At 34.3% G+C, this 23,809-nt stretch overlaps 2 protein-coding genes across 2 annotated transcripts; both read right to left on the bottom strand.

Annotated features, from left to right (window-relative positions):
* Nucleotides 1–1,543: 1,543 nt before the first annotated feature.
* Nucleotides 1,544–6,857, bottom strand: LOC142629601 (lipoxygenase 6, chloroplastic). Its single transcript, XM_075803610.1, has 9 exons — nucleotides 6,348–6,857; nucleotides 5,423–5,700; nucleotides 5,093–5,330; nucleotides 4,656–4,988; nucleotides 4,370–4,455; nucleotides 4,171–4,278; nucleotides 3,171–3,472; nucleotides 2,677–2,943; nucleotides 1,544–2,485 (listed from the first exon to the last, which is right to left on the bottom strand). The coding sequence occupies exons 1-9, from the start codon at nucleotides 6,730–6,732 to the stop codon at nucleotides 1,726–1,728; spliced, it is 2,757 nt and encodes a 918-aa protein (XP_075659725.1). The 5' UTR covers nucleotides 6,733–6,857; the 3' UTR covers nucleotides 1,544–1,725.
* A 7,304-nt stretch (nucleotides 6,858–14,161) lies between these two features.
* On the bottom strand, nucleotides 14,162–15,177 carry LOC142627680 (uncharacterized). The gene is given in 2 exon segments (XM_075801547.1): nucleotides 14,162–14,734; nucleotides 14,827–15,177. Coding segments are annotated over 2 exon segments (924 nt in total).
* Between the last annotated feature and the right edge of the window lie 8,632 nt (nucleotides 15,178–23,809).

Here is a 23,809-nt window from a genome sequence, read left to right as displayed (position 1 = left end):
TAGATGTGATAGACAAAAGTAATAAAAAAAATAGTAAATATATATATAAAGAGAAATTTGCAAATAATTAAAACTCATAGACCAAATGCATGAAGGATAAACAATTCAGATCAAGTTTTATGTTTGATACAATCTCCTTAAAGAAGATTTTGCCCCTCACACAATCAAGTCTTGTTTTTATGAATGAGGGACTATGTAAAAATTATATGTTACTAAATAGGAATTTTGTTTTAGTAATAACTGCTGTGCACAGACTAACTTACTCAAAAAATTAAAAAAATAAAATATTATTATTTGGACAAGTAGGCCCAGTCCACATATGCCAAAAGCTCAACTCAATGTCCAACTCATGGGTATATAAACTCATATATTATCTCTTTCCTTTCTTATGTGGAACTTAGGATTTTTACCACTTTTAATAATATATTCAAATGAATATAGAAATATCAATTTTTTATTAACTCTATGCTATTTTTCCAACATTTTCAACTAGGCTTAAACCAGTTTTCATATGAGCTTGGGTCGAACAAATTTATCAACATCAACTTTGATGCTTTAACACAGCAATTGCTTCTCATTGTTGATAAAAAGCCCTACCCCACGGAAAAATACACCTGTTACGGGTGTATATTTCCTCACCCTCACAGCTGGTGGGACCCACATAGCTATGAGTGGGAGGAAGTATACACCCGTAACAGGGTATACTTCCTGCATCCTCACAGGCATGTAAAAGGATTGCCCATGAAAATGTTATTAATTCCATTTCGGTCCCGTTTCGATTTGTCTAGTGGAATGAAATATTTCAGTACCAAATTATTTTGGCATACATACTGTTTTAGCGTGTTTTGGATTCCTAAAAAAATTTATATATACATATATATATATATATAAAATAATGATTTCAATTTTCCCTATTCATACATTTTCTCTAAGCGACTCCACCACTGCCATATCTTTTGATTCATTTCTTTATTTTTCTTTCTTCTATCTCACGTGTTTTGGTAATTTCTTCCCCTATTTTCATCTCTCTTTTAAGTCCCATCTATCACCAAATTCCAATATTCCCACATCCCAAACCTTATCACATCTGTATATTCAAAACCTCATCACAACCATACTCTCCTATTCAATAGTCTGATTCTCTCATCTTCTTGCTAATCTCTAATACTCTCACCTTGTCTCTCTTATCTCCTCTTTCTCTCTGCTTTGTTCAGCTCGAAGGATGCCTCTTCGGGTCTACTACTCTGTAAATTTCTTGACATCTCATCTTATCTTTTAATTTTTGTTCTCATCTTTTGCTATTGAATATGTACTGGGAATCTTGCATTTCAGACAGATTTCACCGAAACAAACTGGAATGCCCAAAACATACCAGAATAGACCGGAATTTTATCCTTGGTGGAACAGAGGGGTGTGCCATTTAATTTTCCGGTACAAAATTTTCCGGCCATTTAATTCAGCCAAAACGGAACGAAATTAATAACATTGCCATGGATAGGTTTATAAGATAATTACTGCTTCTAATTGGGCAAGGAGGCACCAATTGAAATAAAGATCATTAAACTATCATTTTTCTTTACTAATTGACGAACCATTGTCAATAGATGCATTATTTTTGTGCTGAAATTACTTATTGATAAACCGGTGTCGATAAATACATTGTTTTTGAGCTGAAATTTGCTAATGACAAGAGAATGTACGAAACCTTCACACTAGCTAAAGCCATCAGATAGAAATGCTATTGGGGATTCCACGACCAGTTACTCCCGGACCTGATGTGGGAAGGAGCAGTTCATACGGAGGAATGCCTGCACCACTTCTATTTTTAAGATGATTGTTTTTATTTCTTTGGTGTATTATCTCCTCTATCTCCTCTAATCTAGCAGAGAATCTATCGAACAATTTCAAAATTTCATGATCATTGATCCAATGGTTGTGTAGTGGATTCACCTGACCCAGGTACTCTTCATCTGGGGAGTGAGTTGACAGGGTGTCTTGAACTGCCATTATCTTGGTGGCTTGTAGTTGAGTTGGCAACGAAGACAGGAAAGTAAGCTGCGGGTTCAGAATAAACTTCTCGTAATCAGGGTCATTTTCTTGTGGAATGAGTCTTCTCATAAGGGTAGGACGGTTTGGCATATATCCTCCGAATGGGTACTGCCCAAAGTTTATAGCTGCATGCTGACCAGAAGCAATCCAAATCATTGTGGTAAGAATGCCAGATAAGTCCTCCTTGGTATTGAGTTTAGGCCACCAGGGCTCATTCCTTTTGTCATGGTGACCTTTGTTCTTGATTTCATTCCACCAGGCTTGGAGTTCAAGATCAGATGTTACAGAATCTGGCTCAGAGTAGAAGTGTTCAACATATGATTCTACCCATTCTTGAATTGCAGACCATATTAGAAGTCCATCTGCAGCATAAGGGTAGTCTTCAATTACAAGTTTCACACCACAGGGCATTGAAGAATCCTCTACTGCCATGCCCCTGAAACAAAGACAAGCATTCACTAATTATACTGTTTACTCTACCAGAAGGCCAATGGTGAGCTGTGAGCCTAAGGAAGAAAAGTTTGGAACCATGATAATACGTTCAGACTAAGCCGCCAGAGGTAGTGGGGATTTAAAGGCATCAAAGAATTTAGTGTTTTAATGTGTGCATTAGATTTAGAACCATACCTCCGAATAAGATCTGCTGGCAATGCCTCCATGTCAAACCGCCACAGACTCTTGTAGGCTGCAGAGCTAAGCTCCATGGCATACTTTCCTGGACTGAAACTGGCCTCAATTATTCCCCCTCCATTTATTAAACTTTGCCGTGCGAGTGCATTAATTTCTAATGTGTAGCGCATATGAGGGTGAAGCAACTTGTAAATGGGGTGCATTGAGCTGAGCTGCCTATGAGTTGCGATTATATAAGGCTCCATGCAAGCATGAGTCTTCAACCTGTTCACAAATAATCAACAGATTAGCAATCTACATGTCTTTACTACCTTTATGAAGCAAGCAACCAAAATCTGTGTCCATTCCCAATTTTCCTTATACCAACCCAGGTTTCTAGTTCTAATACTGTGGTCTCAAATCAGTTCCACTCTAAGTTCCCACATAATCTGAATCTGGTGAAATTAATTTGATAGGATATAACTTGAAACTTTGCAGAATTTTTTCTTTACCAGTGATTCACTAGTTGATGTACGCCAGCATCATTTGAGCAAACATGAGCTTTGGCTAGCTTCCAAGTCCAATGTGTAGTAGCATAATGCCCATGAGTGTAAACAAGCTTATTTCTAAGTGATGAAGGTGTTGGAGGAAGTGAAAGCTCGATAGCTATGGGTCTTAGAAAACCAGTCTTGTTAAAGAAAAAGATTGTCCTAGAAGCATAAGATTTCCTCCCAGGCAAGGCATTAATCTTCTTAATGAACGGCAAAAGCATGTCATGATAATCAAGTATAAACAGTCTCTTGTCCTCAATAGCCTGTATTATCAATGTCAGAGACTCGTAAAAAAGTTTATCAAATGTCAGATAGGCACAGATTTATATATGGAAAGAAAATAAATGCTTCCAAAGAAATTTTTTGGTCGAGTTGCAAATTACAACCACTAACTTTGGCATGTTTTCAATTCATTCATTTAAGGTTTTTTTTTTTTTTTTTTTTCAATCATTTAATTTTAATCTGTTTTCAGTTTAGTCCTTTTGTCAACTTTTGTCCAATCTTGTAAATGGACATACGGACTACATCAAAAATAAATGGAAGTTTAAGGACTGAAATAAATAAAAAAAATGAAACATGAAGGACTGAATGAAAATAAGACAAAATTAGACGGTGTAATTTTGAATTTAGCCAAAAATTGTATACTTCTAAATTTCTGCAATTGTAGTTGGTTCAGTCTTTCAAAAGGAAAAAATTCTGCAAGTTAGAATTAGATACGCCCCCTGGTTGACAGTATCATGTTTGTTTATAACACATTTGAAATGCACCACAAATAGGATGATAAAGTTATGCACTTCGCTAAATAGATAACAGAAGATGGCATGAATATCAAAATATCTTTTTCTTCTGAGTCAAAATTAATGGGCCTACATCATATGAATTTCTAGAAAATGAACCATCATATATAAGAAAGAAGAGGCGATATAAATCCATATATCTTAATGGAAGCACGTATCCATACCTCTTCCACACTAAGTCCATTTAATTCTTGCTCTATCAGTTCCTTTGTGAGAGCTGACTCTGGAGGGCCATAAACAGCAGGGTCTAGCTTGCTGAGAATTGGAAATTCCTGCAAATACAACCAACTCAAGGATTCCCTATAAACAACTGGTGAACAAAACGTATACAAGATAAGAGATGATGGATTACTTTAATATTACCTTCAAAAGCTCAATGTTCACTGGATTGAGCCCAGCTAAAGTCTGACGTGCAAACTCATTGTCCCGCAACCAAGCAAATCTATCTCCTGGATGTGTAATTACATAAGGTGCAAGAAAGAGATGATGTTTTAGAGTTTTAGATCTGAAAATTGGTTTTTTCCCCCACTTCAGTAATAAATGATTAAATATGGTACGAAACTTGACAAAGCTTCCGTAACATAATTGTAATATATGAGCCTAAGTATAACTAGAAAGGAGATAGATGGAGCAGAACAAGCATACGAACTTTTTATAATGGCTGGGATTTCATACTTCAACAACGTTTGGCCAATGCTCATAACCTGTTTCATCATCCTGCCCACAAGTGGATTCTCAACTATATCTTTATGCTCTTCATCTTTCAAGAGAAAACCATCATTATATAGCTTATCAATTTCGGAAAAGCACTTAAAAGGGATGTCCGAACTAGACATTGTAGCAGCAATAGATGGTATAAGATTGTGGAGCATAGCTTTCATCCTTCCAGCAGAGAAAGTATTCTGCTTAATCTCCTCAAAAGTTTCATCTCGAGGAACATACACTGGATGGGGCTTTTCAATTCTACTTTCAGAAAATGGATCTATTTCATTTCCATGCAAGTCAAAAGACACATGAATAGTATTAGCTATAATGAGAAACTGAAACATAAAGCTTTGCGCTATAACACTTTAAAGAACAACATACCTGACTTCGTTGGAGGTCGGCCAGTTCTACAGCGCCTAGGATAAGGCCTCTCCTCACCCACCAGAACTGGCCTAGCAAGATCTTCATCCTTGTCTGGATTACCCAAATCATTATAAACATCATAATCATAAATTCTATCATGTGGTTTTCTCTCGCCTTTCCCATTACCCCGAATACTCAACAAGTCTTCACGTCGAAGATCTTTAATGCCAGGGGGTGTTTGTGATGGTAAAGATGCCTGTTCACAGCAGTGTCATTCTTTGAGCTAGGCAAAACCATATACTGAACATTTAGCAAAACAAAATATTCACAAAATCACATGGTTCTTACTTGATTTTTGAAGATAATTCTACTTTCAGGATTATCTTTCCTCGAATGGATCCATGTACTTGCTGGGAAGAAGATGGGGCCTTCATCAAAACCATGAATGACAATCTCCAACAAGTAGAACTCCTTACTGTGAAGATTTGTAATGAGAATAGCCCCAGGACATCCAAAGTCAGAGGGGACAGTGAAATTAGCAGCATATTCAACAATGTGTGAATTGGTCAATGGCCTCGTTAACCAGCCTCTTACAGAGGACTCCACACTCTTTCCCGAATTTGTAACTGTCAAATGCAGATTATTCAGTTTCAGCGACGGTTAAACAGCCCTGATCCGAGAAGAGCAAACTAGAAGAAATTAAGCAACTGATTTAGGAAAGAAATATGAACCAGCATGCCTTTGACAACCCAAAAAGACAAAAGGGAATGACAAACAAGAAGAGGAACAACATATTACATTAATTTTTTAAAAAAGAAGAAGAAGAAGAAGAAGAAGAAGAAGAAAGTCTAAACTTTCTGTATACACCGAAGCAGTCAGCAAAAAAAATTCCCTTTCCATAAAAGACAATAAAAAGCGTTGATCACTAAGATTTAGAATCAGTGATCCTCCATGTATATATAGAAGATGTACAAGTACAAACTGTGAAATTTAAGAACTTAAAGTACTACATAACTAACTTAAAAAAGATTAGAAAATTAAAAGCAAAAAAAGAAATTAAAAGCCGCAATAGGACAAGTTGGGCAGCCTTCAAAAACCCTTTTTTTCACTTTTCTTAACACCATCATGTTGTCTATATGTGATTCAGACAAACCCTAAAGTCCACCTGTTTTTTATGTATTCACAAAAAAATCCTTAGTTTTAGACATGGTTGCATGAAAATCCTCCATACCCATCAGAGAAAGCAAGCACAAGAAAAACACTAATTACTAACCAGGATCAATCTCTTCGCTTATAAGCTGAATGATGATGCCTTGGCCAAAGCCATTGACAAAGAACTCCCACTGGTCCGCCATCTTCTCCGCGAGCTTCTCCTTCATCTTCTTCCTCACAGTGACCACAGCTCTCACTTCGATCCCACCTCCTCTCAAAGAACCCAAAGACCCATTACTCTCTCCTTTGCTCTCCAATGGACTCGCAGCCTCCAAAGTCTTGTCCCCGCTACTAATCACTGCCCGGACTGACCCTTTCCCGTTGACCCTCAACTCGGGTACTCTTAATCTAGACCTCCTACTCTTTCCGGAGCCGGAAAAAGCCGCCGGAGATCGCCGGACGGCGATGCCTGCCTTAGAAGAACAGTCTGGTTTGACTGAAAACATTTTTGTGTATACGTTTCAGAAAAGTGGAAGTGAAAGTCTATGATATACTAGTACAAGTCTGCAACTCTCTCTCTCTCACTCACGCAACAGTTGTTGTACTTTGATTGAGTCGTTTCACGTGTGGGAAAAAAGGTTTTGTATTTGTTTATTGTTGTTGTTGATGATTTGGGTTTTGACAGAAATGTGAGATTATTAGGTGAGGTGATGAGAATGCGTTGCCCGAAGAGTGGACTAGACCAAACAAAGAAAGAGTGGCACTGCGAAACCTGTCAACTGTAAAAGTGTGTGTCTCATTCATACAATACAATGTAGTAATAATTAATTAGTAGCTGTTTCTTTAGGAGAAAGTGCTTTGGGAAATGAAACCGAATCTCGGATATATACGCGTGGAAGAACGGACCAATAGATGGCGTTGGATATGGGTCGGGATGCCGGAGAGGGAGAGAGAGAGAGAGAGAGAGAAAGAGAGGTACGCGACTTTTTCACCTTTCGGTGTTTATGAAAGTGGAGGCATATCATTTGTGAGCCACCTTTCACAGCATGGAGCAGTACTGTAGGACTACCATAGATATTTTGGGTTCCAATTATGATGATTAGGATAGGTGCAATTCATTACCTTTTTCTCACAATTTTTTATATTTTTTATATTTTACTTTTTAAACTTTTAACTTTTACTTTTGCTAACTTTTATTTTAACCTGTTTAATATATTATTGAGCTTAAAAGTTATTTTTTTACAATTATCAATCTTTGATAGTAATTGCATTAGGGGTACTTGATCTTAATTCTCATTATGAAATATTGTAGGGGCACCGTAGTTAATTTTATTAAGAGTCTGTTTGGTAATGTTATTCTAGTAATATAGTTTAAATTTTTTGAAAATACGTGTGGGTGTAAAAATGCTGTAAAAATACGTATTGTTGTTTAAATAACGAAAATTGTTGTTTAAATACTCCTACCAAACATTCCCTAAATTTTCATGAATGTGATTGCTAACTGGTGTGAGTTATGAGAAAGAAGAAAAAAAGAATAAAGAAAAAGATGATTTAGTGCCGACTAAGTTTCAATGACTCCTATAAAATACACGCATGTTAATGCTTCAAATAGACTCTATTTGGTAAAACCTTCAATTTTGACATAGAAAAATATAAGTCTGAACATGTGTTTATCAGAGGCATTGACACATTTTTTTAAGGAGTTGCTGCAACTTAGTTTACAGCAAATTCTTACCTAGTTTATGTGAAAATGATAAACAATAAATTATAATCTCTTGTCACATGCAATCTTTTTAATTTCTCATAAAAAGTTTCCTAAATTGAATGATTAATGTAACCAGACTCATATAGGATAATTGCAAAATTGGTTGCAGTCCTCTAATAACAGTGGCGGCGCCACATGGTGTTTAGGGGGTTCAAATGAACCCCTGACTTGTGATTTTTTTTTTTTTACATATAACATTTTAAAATGTTTTTATTTTGAATACCTTAAAATATAATTTTGAACCCCTAAAATAAGTCCGAAGAAAAAATCAATTCAATACTAAAATTTATCTTGGCCTTCTTAAACAAAAAGAAAAAACCCAACATCAAACCAATTTGATCTAAAATCTGAGGAAAAAAAATAGCAAGTCCAACAACAAAAATTAGTAATTTGTTAATCTTATATCTCAGAAAAAGACAATTAAATGAGTTGTAAAGTGTAAACACTAACGGCTGTCTTCCTCTAATGGCTAGTGTTAGTATGGTATTTGAGACCACTACGTGGGGTAGGGAGTTATGTAATAGACTTGGAACTAGATTGTAGGTGGACACGAGTCAATGATAAAAAACTCCCTGTAATACTGTTTGTTTTCTCAGTTAATAATATATACTTCTAGCGTTATCTCAAAAAAAAAAAAAAAGTGTAAACACTAAAAGAATATTAACTGTGAGGCAGTGAAAGTGGGGCGTGAGATAGTGGAGAATGAAAACTTTTTTTTTAATGATTGTATTGTTGCATTGAATTTTTAATTAAGTAATGTAAAAAACACAACAAAATTATTCTTAATGAATTACAAAGATCTGTAAGTTGTCACAATTGAGTTGAATTGTTAAATAAAAGAATTGAAAAGATTAAAAACAAAAACTAATAAATAATGAATTAGAGTATTCTAAGTAATAATAATTAAAATTCACTTAACAACAATAATTAATAACTTTATTATAGTAATAGAGAACAGATAATTTACAAGATTTAATCTTAGCAATAATAATTAATATCTTCATTATACTAAGAAAACATATGTCCAATGAACTTTTAATTTATCTTTAATTCTCTTGCTAATACTATGAATAAATTTTTGAAAAGGAAGTCACATTTACCGCAAGATTTATCTCCTACCTAAGATTATTATCTAAAAGAACTCGTGTTGACTTAAAGAAAAAAAAAATATTCCTTTGGATTACAAGTTACGAAAGATCTCATCAATATTATCATAATGATCAAGATGAAAAAAAAAAAAATTTATAAAGAGGTCCTTGTCAACTTCTTCAACACGAATTTGAATGACCCCCTAACAAATATTCTTGGAGCCGCCACTGTCTAATAACTCTTCCATTTATTCCATCATAGGTTCAATAAGATAACAATGCCAGGATATTATAAAATTGATAAAAATATCTGATTAATGTATGCACTAACCAATTATTTTTGGAAATTGAAGTTATGGAAATTTGAAAAAACTATAAAAAAAAAAGTAATCACTTTTTCATTTTCCCATAAAAATTTTCCTCAAATATGGTTTCATAATGTATGCCTTAAGAGAGTAAATCCCATTTATAAAATAAAGTAACTAATCACTAATTATAAAAAAAGTAGTTCAAATATCTATCTATCTATTTATTATTGTGTCTGATAAGTTGTGCAAATCAAAATTTTGTCACATTAATTTGTCCCAATATTTATTTTATTTTATTTTATTTATAAATATCATCTTGGACTATAAATCTTAAATTAATCCTTGAATTTTTTTTTACTTCAACAATTAATCTCAAATATTTAATTTATGAAAAATTAATCCTTTTATTAGCATCTTATTTAAACGGTTTGATAACTTTAATCACAAGATGCACACATAATATGTCACGCAATTACTAATTTAAAAATAATCTTTTGCGAACGAGTATCCTAAAAATACATGTTAAAGTGTATTTAATACTTCATTAAATGATATTGTTACTTAAAAAAATTTCAATTATGCAATATGCACAAATATAAACAAAATCACATACAAGCACATTAAATTTGCGCGTGAATTATTGATAACTGTATTATAAATTATAACTCATAGAGTAAAGCTATAGACACAAACTATTTTACAATATTTTTACAAACTACTGATGTGGCTTTAGCATTTTTCAAATAGTGATTGTAAATAAAAATGTGATGTTAGTGATGAGTCCATATTAGAATTAGTAAGAATTTGTCACATCAGCAGTTTGTAAAAATATTGTAAAATAATTTATGTTTATAATATTACTATAACTCATAATTGAGTATTATTATTACACATGCATCTTTATGTAACTCATTAATATATTCTAAAATAAAAAGTTTACTCGTTAACAAGAACTTTTAAATTATCATATAGTTGTATAAATTTCATTAAAGGCTAGATTGCAAACTATATTCCTAAGGTTTGGGGGTGTTTGGATTTTACACCTTGAAATTTCAAAATTTGAATTTTACCCTCTAAATTTTGGTGAGTTTTTGAATTTTATATTATGACGTTTTAGAATTTGGATTTTACCTCCCAAAGTCTGGGAGTGTTTAAATTTTATTCCCTAAAGTTTAGGAATATTTGAATTTTATACCCTGAAGTTTCAAAATTTGGAGGTATAAACTTTAGGAAGTAAAATTTAAATTTTGAAACGTTAGGGTGTAAAATTTAAACACCCCAAACTTCTAAGAGTAAAATTCAAATTCTGAAGTTTTAGTGTGCAAAATTTAAAAAATTGCATTGGTTAATTTTTATGGATTAACGGTTAGAATCCAACTACTAAAAACAAAATTAACACCTACCTCAAAGTTCACAGTGAAAGGTAATATTTAAACAATTATAACTAAAGCGATATGGTACTAGAAAATAAAAAAATAATATTGCTCCAATTAATTATTACATGTTATATTAAAAGTTGCGTGAAATGTTATACATAACTTTATCCCTAAAATTGGAAATCTCTATAGACACACCAAAATACACATCTAAATTACATATATTTGTCACATTATAATTGGTACACCTAAAATCACTTTTTCAGCAAAAAGTCGTGGTGGTTTCACGTATAAGTAGTACAATCGAATCATAAAATGATACCTAAATATACACTTTCCTTAACACCCATCCACTGCTGACACTTGTGCGAAGGCCAGTCAGAAGCGAGTGCTTGCACGTGGAAAATCTGTCCCCGATCGAGATCATTCTCTCACATCGGTGTCTCTCTAGAATCTAGATTCTCTACCTCATGAACAGCATGCCATTTTTAAATTACAAGAAACCCTGCTCAACGTTTGAACTGGTAGGAAAGCCAGCCATGCCAACTTTGAACTTACATGACTAAACAATAATTTCCACTCTTGTTTGATTCACGTGGGCTTAAAAGAATATTAATTAGAAAAATCACTTGCTAGCCTAATGCAATCTCTCTTAGACTCTCTCCATCAACAATTTTTGGCAGATATTGTATCGGGTGATGATCATGATTCTAGATGAAAATTATTTAGTCGATTATTCTAATTATTCCTTAAACATACATGCAGTGCATCAAAGTTTTTTAAAAATTAGATGATACAACCTGAGAAAATTTAAACTATCAGCCAAAAGTATTGATGAAGATAATCATGAGTGGTGGAAACGATTCATTTAAGCCAACTTTTGTGCGGATTTGTAGTGTAATCATGTGCATCAGAAGTTGACCTGTATAATCTTCCACCATCTTCTGGATTTTCTCAGTTCAATGTTTTCAACTTTTCGTCTTTTCGGTGATAATTCCTTTAGGGTGAGTTTGGTTGGGCTTTTTGAAAAAGTACATAATAAAAAAGTTGAGTTTTGAAAAAGTGCATAATGAAAAAGTGATTTTTCAAAAAGCTGAGTGTTTGGTAAAAACTGTTAAAAAGTGCTTTTTGAAAAAGCTGAGTGTTTGGCTAAAACTATAAAAGTTGCAGTTTGAGGGATAAATTACCAAAAAGGACAATATATATATAAGGGAGTTTATTTCATACTTAAATCAACTACTTCATATACTTACTAAATAATAATAATAATAATAATAAATTTATATTATTGGTATTATTTTAATAATGTTTGGGCAATTATTCTTTTTTAGTGTCATAATTATTTGTTATTACCATTAATGACTTCTTATTAATATTAATTAAATCTAAATAATTTTCATCATCATGAAGCACAAAATGAAAATGTAAAAAGATGATAAAATATACACCAATAATCCAAGTTTAAATTGTGCTATATAAAAATGTAAAAAGATATAAAATACATACCAATAACCCAAATATAAATTGTACTGCATGATATTATAAAAAAAAATACAACTACTAATTATTACCCCCCCAAATGGAATTTGCAATGGAATCACGAAGAACCACCATCGTAGGATCTGTTAAAGATCACCGAGTTACTTCATGCTTCTTCTTGCTTCACTATTACGTTCTCTTCTAGAAATTGAATCTTGATTGGCATTTATGAACTCCCTATCATCCCTATCATTTAGTCTAACAAAATTATGAAGAGCCATAGTAGCAGATACAATAAGTATTTGGATATGGAATGGAAAAGATGACATGTTTCTAATAATTCTCCATTTATTCTTCCACACACCAAAAGTGCGCTCAATCACACATCAAAGAGATGAGTGAGCATGATTAAATTTTTCATGTCTAGTTCTAGGGCTTCCACCTCTCCTTCGAAAGTCCTGAAGATGGTATGATATCCCTTTGTATGGTGCCAAATAGCCTTTCATCATTGGGTATCCAGAATCAACTACATAATATTTCCCTAGACAAAAAAAAATTCAATTGTATTAACACACACACAATATGTCATTATAATGAACAATTGATTAACCAATTACAAACCTGGTGGTGGGTGCGAAAAGTTGTTACTTTGTTTACGAATAGTATCAAGAAAAATGTGGGTGTCGTGTGCTGCACCTTCCCATCCAGGCAAAACAAATGTGAATAACATATCAAAGTCATATGCAGCCATCACATTTTGGGTTGGATATCCCTTTCTTCCAAAGTATGGAATGGACTTCTCAGTAGGTACAATCGCTATCACATGTGTGCCATCAATCGCACCGATACAATCCTAATAAAAACATTAATAGTTTTCAGTTCCACATACATTGTATTATCTTATAGACAATAACACTTATTCAAATATACAATAGTACACATACTTTGAAATGTGGCCAATAAATTGGATGGTCTTGTATTTTGGTTGGAACTTCACTAAAAGTTGGATCCGAAGGCTTTACATATGCAGCTGCAAAGCAAGCACCCAACAGAGTGATCATCTTCTCAAAATGTCTACTTATGGTTTCACCCGAATGCTGAAATAATTCTTGAACCATTCGGTTACATGTTCCATGACCAAGTATCACTAAACACATTGCCACTAACTCTTCTAACCTTATATTCCTTGAATGTTGAAGTCCAAAGTCATGTTGTAAAACTTGACACAAATTTTGAAACACCTCATTTCTCATTCTAAACATATTGTAACACAAATTCTTATTACCTTCCATACAGCGTCTCAGCCAATACCACCCTGTTTGTTCAGAATCATAACAAGGAGTCTTATTAATGTACTTATTGAAATACGTCACAAGCCTTCACGGTGCTTGTCACAAGCTGGTAAAACTCCTTGTCAGAATCGTCATTACTATCATCATCATCAGAATCACCGTCACTGTCATCATCACTGTCACTACTTTCACCATCATCATCATTGTTATCACCATCATTATTATTGTCCGCACTATCATTATTATTGTCAGCATTGTTATAATCACCACCATCATGATCATCACAATAATTTCTGTAATCCCCATCCATTAATAGTTCCATAAAATAGCCACTCTCATGAGTACCATTATAATCATCCATATTGGTTTAAGCTACACAACAAAGTAACAAATACTCAATCAAGACAATTCACAACATACCAAGACAATTCAGAACATCAAGTACATAACACTGTAATGAAAATTTCAAATGTGTTTACATTACACATATATTAGTCCAAAGCTAATACTAAATATCACATAACTTAGTTTAAAGTTAATACAACATAGCAAATATAACATAGTTAATACAACATAGCTAACTTAGTTTAAAGTTAATACAACATAGTTAATACCACATAAGGTTAGTCACTTCTTTTGGTTATAAATCATTGCTTGTAGCCGTTCTAGCTGTGACTCTGGGTCCTTGAAAGTTAGGAACATCTCCCTACGTGACTTTTTTAGTAAGATAATGGAAGCTTGAACCGCAAACGTACTTTCCACTCCAGGAAGTGCTCTCACAATCGCCATTACATTATCAATTGAACTTGGTGACTCTCGAGAAGTACCTTCAGACCTATTCTGACATACAGTTATTAATTGACTAATACGATTGTCCAACATTGCAGCTCCTCCTATCTTCTTCTTTTTCTTCTGTGAGGGTATTGATTCACTAGCTTGCTTTTGTCCTGAACTACGTGATTGACTAGTATGTCTTTGCTGCAAACTATCAATGTCTAAACTCATGTCACATTGGTTATCCTTAAATTCAGAGCAACCATCTGAATCACCAGCACCCTCTTTTGGCATTGTTGGAGGTAATGTACCTGAAGAAGGGGTCCATGTAGCTACCCCAGTTGCTGCAACATCCCTAAACATTATCTCAAGTTGTTCTAGATTCTGTGGACCTTTCTCTCGAAATTTTTTAGCTTTGGGTAATTCCTACAAAATGTAATTGTAATTTCACTCATATAAGAATAATATAAAAAAAACTATCTCCAACTAACTACATATTAATAAAATACTCAACTCACCTTCAACTTCAGGTCCTACTAATAATCAGGAGCATCAATCGTTCCCTTCACTGCATCCCAACCTAAACCTGTGTCAAGATTCCTCAATTGTTTCCACACTTTCCAATCACCTTTTAATACATCCCACCTACTTTTTAATTGGTCCTTATCATAGTTTTGACCGGTCTCATCACAAAATTTGGTCACCAAATTGAACCAACCTTTGGTACTAAAGCCAGCACCTTTTGTTCTATTCCCGGCTTGAATTTGTTCCACACAGAGGTTACAAATAGTAGTTGTCCACGTTGGATTAATATCCCAATCTGCTCTAGCCTTTTTTACCTCGGGGTTGGAAGTGGTCTTTTTACTCATCTATAAAGTTAACCAACCATAAGAAATGCAAAAAATAGAAGATTGCAAAAAATGCAAAAAACACACAATCAATAACATAAAAAAATAAGTTTACACTTAAATGAGTGAAAATAATTAAATATGTGTCAATTTGCTCAAGTATCTAGTTCATATTTTTTATTATGCAGTGCATTCCTAGAGAAGGAGAGTGAATTATCTTCATTTAATCTTCCAAGTCATCAAACTTGATTCTTCTCCAAAAAAAAAAAAAACAAAAAAAGTCATCAAACTTGATATTTATGTCAATCTGTTGACTTATTTTTATGTGTTAATGAGGGAAGTACATTTATGTCCATCTATTTATTACCTATAAGTTGTGCACTAATTATGTATATAAAAGGAATAAATATATATATATATATATATATATATATATATATATATATATATATATATATATGCACACACACATATTGTTATAAAATTTATTTATGAAACAATTTATTGGAATGCCCCAGCAGCAGCAGCTGATGGGGCTGCTGCTGCTGATGGGGCATGCCCAGCAGCAGCTGCTGTTGCTGGGCATGCCCCATGATGCTGCTGCTGCTACTGGGCAGAGGCTGGAACCAAGTCAGCCAAACAACAAATGAGAACAATTTTTGAAATACTCAAGTACTGAAATTTCTTTCTTATATTCTTTTTGAAATATTAGACAAAGGAGGAAAACCATGGACAATTTATTTCTTATATTCCCTAAATTTCTCACATAATAATTTCAACAAAACTTTCAACTTCAAGTATTGAAAGTTCAGGGTTTTTTTTTTTTTTTTTTTTTTTTTTTTTTTTTTTTTTTTTTTTTTTTTTTTTTTTTCTATGCAATAGTGAAAACAGAAAGAAACCCAATGCGTAAAACAATATATAATTCACAACTTTACAATAAAAAAGCTCCTATATTGCACAAAACCAGAGAATTAAAGAGAAAGCTAGCAACACATAAAAGGTAAAATTCACAACAAATAACTCAGGATTACATAGCAACACACAACGTAACTTCACAATGATAATTCCCCTAAATGCAATACAAACCAACTCAAATATAACAAACTCAAAATAGAGTGACTAACTGTTACCCGAACCCTCTTTTTTCCAGGCTATGAACAAAATATATGACACACTAAGCTAAGCACAGACACATGCAGAGTTTCATAAACATAAAAAAAAAAAAAAAAACATCAATAAATCATAATATGGTTTCATTTTGGCCAAACAAACAAATGAGGCTTTATTTCAAAACCATTTGCAAAAATTTCTAAATCCGAAACAAACAAATTTCAAAACCCAATCAACTAAAGAACCAAATGGGTCATCATTAAATCTCCAAACCCTCAAAAACTCAAAAAGGTACAAATAAAGTTAGATCAAATACACCCTGTTTGTTTAGATCTAAAAAAAAAAAAAATTTCAAATGCGTACGTGGTGGTTTTTGGTAGCAGATCAGTCTTGCTTGGTGCTTTTTTGATCAAATGCGTACCTTCAAAAAGACTTTCTCAGATCAGAAAGTCTCATAAATAAATTAAAAAAAAAATACAGATCAGAGAAAACGAAGAAAGCAGAAGAGGAAGAAGAAGAAGAGGAAGAAGAGAGCAGAAGAGGAAGAAGAAGAAGAAGTCACGGATGACTTACCACAGAGAGATCGGTAGCAGCACGGAGAGGGCAGAGCAGAGAAGAGATGAGAGGAATGAGGGTCAGGGATTTCAGCGAAGCAGAGAGATGAGATGAGAGGGTGATTCGGTAATTTTAGGACTCAGCCCAACGGATAGCTGAAAACATTGATGGACATTTTGCTTATGGATCTCTAGACCTCCATAAACGGATTCAGCGTTTTTGCCTTTGCCCAAAACGCAACTTTTACCCAAAAGTTGCGTTTTTGCTTCACCAAACGCCCAAAGAAACCCAGCTTTATGTAAAAGCTGCGTTTTAGCCCCTAAAAGCCCAACCAAACGGGCACTTAATCAGTTACGTCTTCACTACTCTTTTTGTTGAACTTCTTAGCAAATTCTATAACTTTTTGATAATTTGATAGTTATAATAGAGACAAGAGACTTGTAATTTAGAAGGCTTTTGACTGTTCGACAACTTTGTGGATCATCTTAGTTCAATATTTTCAACTTTTGGCTTTTTCGGTGATAATTCCTTTTTTTTTTAATCAAATATGTCTTGGCCACTCCTTTTGCTGTATTTGTTAGCAAATTCTTTTTTATTTTATTTTATTATTTTATAATTTAATAGTTACAATGAAGAGAAGACATGTATTTTGGACGTATTGACTGTTCTAACAACTTTTATTTTGACCCTCTAAAAACCTGCACTACGCATAATGTGGCATACTGTTGATGTCTACTTTGGCAAGAAAGCCTAATAACAAGAAGAAGCACAATAATATAGGAGGGAAATAAGGAAGAAGAATTAGCAAGGTGAGAAGAAAACCATTAAGCCTGAATGACAGGAATAATGGTCCATGGGCCTATAAAATAGTAAAAAATGTCCCAAAAAAAGCAAGCGGGCTCATGGGAGCCCAAAGAAAGAAGTAGTAAGTCCATGAGAATTATATGGAATGGAAGGCAAGCAAAATGGGTCAAAGAAGCCCAAATGAAGGAGTTAGTAAATGAGGTTGGTACAAGGGCCAATAAACCCCAAAAGTAGGATATGGTAATTGGGCTGAGAAAACCCGAAAGATTTAGCAAAAGCCCATGAGAATGAGGAATTGGAATGGGCCGAGGATGCCTAAAGGGATGAAGCAGGGCGAGGATGCCCAAAGGAATAAGATAGGCTGAGGATGCCCAAGACAGTGTGAAAATTAACCCAGTAGAAGTACTGGGTAACGCGAATTGAGTAAATGAAAAGTATATGGCAGGCCCAAAGGAGGCCCTATAAGCATAGGTTGAGTGATAACATGGCAGAAGCAATGCGACGGCATAGCAGAAGTGTCATACGATCCACAAACTAAAAGTAAGGGAAGGCAAGGGCTGGATTAAAGAAGGAAAGGCCCATGCCCAAGCAAAACCCAGCCTAGGGAGGAAGCGAGTTACAAAGAACGAAGACCTAGTGACTCATCCACGCTACAAGAGGTTAAGAATGAGTAGCAAAGACCAGACAAGCCCCCAGGCCATGGCAAATGCATGAACAGCAGGCAGGCTATGGGCTCACATGGAAATGGAGCACGCACAAGGCTTAGGCACCACCTACTTGTACCCAACCAATACAGGAGCGGTGGGCCATGGGTCAAATGTAAGAGAGAGTATGGTTTGGCAGTAGGGAGAAGGGGGAAGTCTATTATGGGGTTTTTGCTCAAACTCTTTTGGGAAAAATGTCTTACTGGGATGACATACCACCCAAAAAAGGGAATGATGAGCTGGAATCACTAGCTGCATGTCATCGGAGTTAGTAAGAGAGAATACCCAACCCTTATCCGGATGGGAATGCAACGGGGGGCAAAAAAACAAAACAAAACTATTTTGTCTGGGATTGGAACGTGGCATGGCCATCACAGGGAAGTGGCGATGGTTGGGCAGTCGACAGACTAGTGGGTGGTTTGGGAAGGACACCCACACCAGACAAAAGTAGTTGAGGGGTAAAATAGTAAAACTCATAGTGGCAGCCAGTATAAAAAGGCCTTGGTTGTGCACAGTAAAGGGGGAGGCAAGCAAAGAAAGCAAGAAGAGTAGAAAAAGGAAACAGAGAAAAGCAAGAGAGAAAATAGCGAGAAAGAAAAGAAGTGAAAGATAAGAAAGATAAGAAAGAAAAGAGGGAACATAAGATTAAGAAAGAAAGAAAATGGAAAGTGTAAAGAAAAATAGAGAGTGAGATAGCAAGAGTGTGATAGAGGCATGCGCCATTAGACTACTCCCTTCTCTCCCTTTCAATAGCCTACTCTCTAGTAAGGTTAAAGGATTCGAGGCCTAAACCATTTAGGCCCATTCTTTCAAAGTGAGCAATTTTCGTGACAGAATTTCCCTGTAAGATTGCCCACATTGAAGAGTGATTCACTTCCTGGACTTAAATCCCTTAAGGAGCTCAGCATGGCAGACTAACCATTCTTTTCTTTTATTGAGCAAGCATTAATACTTTTTCTTTTTCTTTTATTGTTGTTACTAACCTATTTTTGCTGTACTCATATCACTATGTTTTTCTCTTTACCAAGAAAGTGGTTTAATCATTGTCTTTGGCTGTCAGCAAATATATTCTTCTTATTTTGTTATATTATACTCTCCTACTATAACATTTTTGTGATAGCATCATCTGCCGTGGGCACGTAACCAAGGTCTTAGCCAAGCTAGGAAGCACCGACGCAGCTGGGAGGGTGCTGCACCGGAGTCCAACGTGGCCCGACACGGGGTGCGGCCACCGACGAAGGGGCTGCCCGCGCGTCGGTGCCGTGTCAGAGTTTTTTTTTATATATTTTTTTTCGTTTCTGAATTTGCGCCGACTCGCGCCGATTCGGCTCCGATGCGAGCTGATTCACGCCAAACCGGGCCGAATCGAATCGTATCGGCCGAATATCGGTGCATTTCGGCCGGAAAAAGGAAATCAGCTGGTGAGAAAAAAAAAACTTAAACCGAAGTTCGAAAATATCAGTGGATTGGACTGGATATTGATACGCCGCTGTGGCCGGTGGACATCTTTGCTTCTTCGTCTTCTTTGCTTCGTCTTCTTGCAGAGTCGTTCTTCGCCAGAGTATAGCTGTTCTATTCTGTTTCTTTTTTCTTTTTCTTTTTTTGTTTTTGTTTTTGTTTTTGGGAAGAGTTTTGTTTCTCTTTTTTGTTGATAAGAACAACTTAGAAAGGCTCTTTTTTGTTTGTTGTGCCTCATCTATTTATTTATGAGAAGCTTCATCTATTTTAATACTTCTGTCAATAATTCAAGTGTCAAAAACTTTTGTGTACTTATTCCTATTTATTTATTTTTCTATTATTATTATTATTATTATTATTATTATTATTATTATTATTATTATTATTGTATGAGTTTTCTATTATAATTATATAAAAAAATATGCTTAGCAATATATAAAATATATAAATAAAAATATTTTTAATAATTTTTTAATCGCCGCACCCGCACCATATTTTTTCAAAAATTGTCGAGTCCCGCACCTGCACCTGCACCCGAATCTCAAAACGCACTCGTGCTTCATAGTAGCCAAGGGGTCCTAGCTTGCGCACAAGCTAGCTTGAAGTTAGGGACGGAACCACATGTATGCAGAGGGGGGCTGTGGGCCCCCCCCCACCCACATTTTTTTTAAAATATTAAATAGTATGTATATATTTAAGATTTTAGAAAATAAGCCCAAGAAAAATTACATTTGCCCCCTTAAGAAAATTATATTTGCCCCCCTCGACTTCAAATCTTAGTTCCGTCCCTGCTTAAAGTGAGTTCCAGTCAAGCCAGGTCCGACTCTCCAACCCCAGAACTATTAGGTCATAACGCGGTAGGAAGCAGTCCATCCTAGAAGTATAGAAAGGCGCACCACACATGCTATCATGCATATATATATTGGATTTGTTTGATTTTTATGACCCCAACAACAGACAGACATTCGCATTGTTTATATTACTGTTGATTAACCATGCATATATATATTGGATTTGTTTGATTTTTATGACCCTAACAACAGACAGACATTCGCATTGTTTATATTAGTGTTGATTAACCGGGATGCCTACAGCTCAGTACCAAATGGGAAATGTGTGCAGGATACTATTGTAAAATAAAATAAATAAAATTGATGATTAAGGATATCTTAATACTTGTTAGGATGCATCTTAATATTCTTAACGTCAAGTGTCTTAATTTTTTTTTTGTATTGTTACATTGGGCTGGATTTATCACATTTACAGGATTCTATTGATCATCTAATTTTTCGTAATAGTCTAAACTTTCTCCTCACTGTATCATCTAATTAAAGAAACTTTAATTCACTCTACAAGGATTATTAGGTATTTAGGTTTGATCTGGAGTTATTGAGAGTGGTTTATGGATTCCGTTAGTGTATTGATCATCATAATGATCGTGGGATTGTTATAAAAATAACAATCATTTTTAATTTTTAATTGCTTTTTTAAAATAGAAAAATGTTATATTCACAACATTTTCACAATATTTTCATAACAAATTCTAAGTATTAATTTATTATAGGTTATTATTCGTGGGCAAAAAAGTAATTTAAATAATAAGTTCAAATTAAAATCAATAATAACTAACTATTTATGATTTACTATGAAATTATTATAAGTTTATCACTTTTCTTAAAAGGATTTTGCTAATGTATGCTATAAGGGCATACAATAATTAATCATTTTTGAAAATATTTTATCGAGAATTGAAAAAGTATTGACAACTTTTTCAATTCTTGAAAAAATATTTTATAAAATAAATGGCTTAAAACCCTTCTTAAAAAATAAAAAAGATTATTACCCCATCCTGTGAGTGAAACATAAACTGTGAACCACAACTGGCTGTGGCAGCAGTGGTGCATATTGGTTGAGCCCACCGATAATTATAGTTTATTCCTTAAACCAATGATTCGGAAACAACACCACCTTTGAAAACAACGCTTGGGGGGTGGGGGATGGGAATTCCAATCGCTTGTTCAAAGCCTAAGGACCTGTTTGTCTAGTTGAAAAAAATTTCGTTTTTTATTTTTTATTTTTTTTTTATCAGTTTTTAGTAGGTCCACCATTAAAAAACTGGTTTGATTTTAGTATTTGTATTTAGTTTTCATTTTCAATATCCTAATAGTTAGATTTGAATACAACTATTTAATGTTTTCTTTTTTTATGAATACAAATATAGTGACATATTTGTAAATATTGTGAAAATACAATTTTTTTTAAGTGATGCAACGTGTGTGAGTAAGAAAAGTTATTTATTTATTTATTTATATTTTTTAAATAGAAAACTACGACTGCATGAGCATTAGCATGGGGATCTTGATTGATGCGGGGCTTTATCAGGTAATACTTTCTCCCTATGCGGTTTAAAAAAAAAACACCACCTTTGGAAAACTTTCTGCTTATGTTTCCTTCCAACGAAAACAGAATATTCATGTTATACTGACATGACATATTAAAGTTTGTCACATATCAATTTTAAATATAAAAATCTTAATTAATATATATATATATATATTTAAATTCATCATTTTTTTTTGCTGAATTTAATTTCATCATTTGATTAGTGTTATTAATGTCTCATAATTAATTAGTAATTTATTTGATATATTCTCATTATCCATTTCAATCATTAATTTATAAATTTGATTACAATAACTATATAACTATTTAATTTGTAATTTCTAGTAATTGTTCTTTAAAAAAAAAAATAATTTCAATAGTTTATTCATGTTTAATATCGTTAAAGTTGTTCAGCGAGAGAAAAAAGAAAACAAAGAGCAATTTTTAAAGTGATTCAGCATGACAACTTATGTCTTCAGTAGAAAGCCCTCTATGAATATATCTTTGCAATTTAACTTTGTATTACAAGGAACTCAATATATGCTTAATATACTAGAGATCTCTAAGCTAATCCTAAACTAACTTAGGATTGGTTTGCTTGTTCTACAAGTATATAGGTCTACAATAGATTTGGATCTTTTAGGTTCGTCTGTAGGGATGACAATTTCTGTCCGACCCGCAGGTACCCAGCTCGGCCCGATAAAGAATAAGGTTGGATTTGGGTTTCAAAAAAAAAAAAAAAATCAAATTGGGTCCGGGTCGAGTCTGGATTTTTACAAAAAACCGGCCCAAACCCGGACCCAACCTGACCCGGTTATATATATAATTACTAAAATACCCTCATATATATATATATATATATATATATATATATATATATATATATATATATTGTTATAAGCCCTAAATTTCTATTCCTCACTTTATTTCAGCTTACAGCAGCCCACCTCTCATCTCCACTTTTCAGCTCACACAATCTCTCTCACTCACACACTCATAAATCACAATCTCACTCACTCACTCACAAATCACACTGGAGAAAGCAACCAACTAGCAAGTGGAAGGCCAGTGAATAAATCAAGTACTATTCTTGAAGTCTCAGAGCTGAGCAGTAGCATTAGAGCTAGCTTGGCAAGAGATAAGCTCGAGCTTCATCATTATCTGAGTTGAGCGAGAGCGTCTTTCTTCTTCTCGAGTGAAGTAGCTTACTATTGCTCTACGCGCTAGCCCCTTTATGTCTTTGTTTCGTGCTAATGCCCTTTTGTTTGCGCTGTGTGCTCTGCGCGTTCTAGCTAGCAGGCAAGCACAGCAAAGCAGCATGAGTCTTTCAAGCTAATGCCATCAGTTGTTGAATAGGATTGGCTTGTTTGATTTGATTTTGTAGGGTCTATATGTTAATTATTTTTTTACTTTTGATGTGGGAAAATTTTGTAATGAAAAAAAAGGGTTTTCGATCAAGCAACGGAATGGGCCCTAAAGTGGCATGGCCCAACGGGGCCCGACGGGGCGGGTCTGGGCCCCGAAAAAAAAATCCGTTTAAATCGGGCTAGGTTCGGGTCACAGGTCCTGGCCCACGGGTTGAGTCTAAGTATTAATAAACCCAGCCTGAACCCGACCCATTGCCATTCCTATTTGTTTGG

Source organism: Castanea sativa, chromosome 3, assembly GCF_040712315.1.
Source record: "Castanea sativa cultivar Marrone di Chiusa Pesio chromosome 3, ASM4071231v1".
In the NCBI taxonomy this organism is placed as follows: Eukaryota; Viridiplantae; Streptophyta; class Magnoliopsida; order Fagales; family Fagaceae; genus Castanea; species Castanea sativa.
The sequence above is the reverse complement of the archived record's forward strand: the minus strand, read 5'-3'. Positions and strand labels throughout refer to the sequence as shown.

Coding starts and splice junctions, on each gene's coding strand:
- LOC142629601 (XM_075803610.1), bottom strand. CDS start 6,732: ATGTTTTCAGTCAAACCAGACTGTTCTTCTAAGGCAGGCATCGCCGTC. Junction 4,279..4,369: donor TGAACATTGAGCTTTTGAAG/GTAATATTAAAG, acceptor TTGTATTTGCAG/GAATTTCCAATTCTCAGCAA. Junction 2,486..2,676: donor CCAGCAGATCTTATTCGGAG/GTATGGTTCTAA, acceptor TCTTTGTTTCAG/GGGCATGGCAGTAGAGGATT.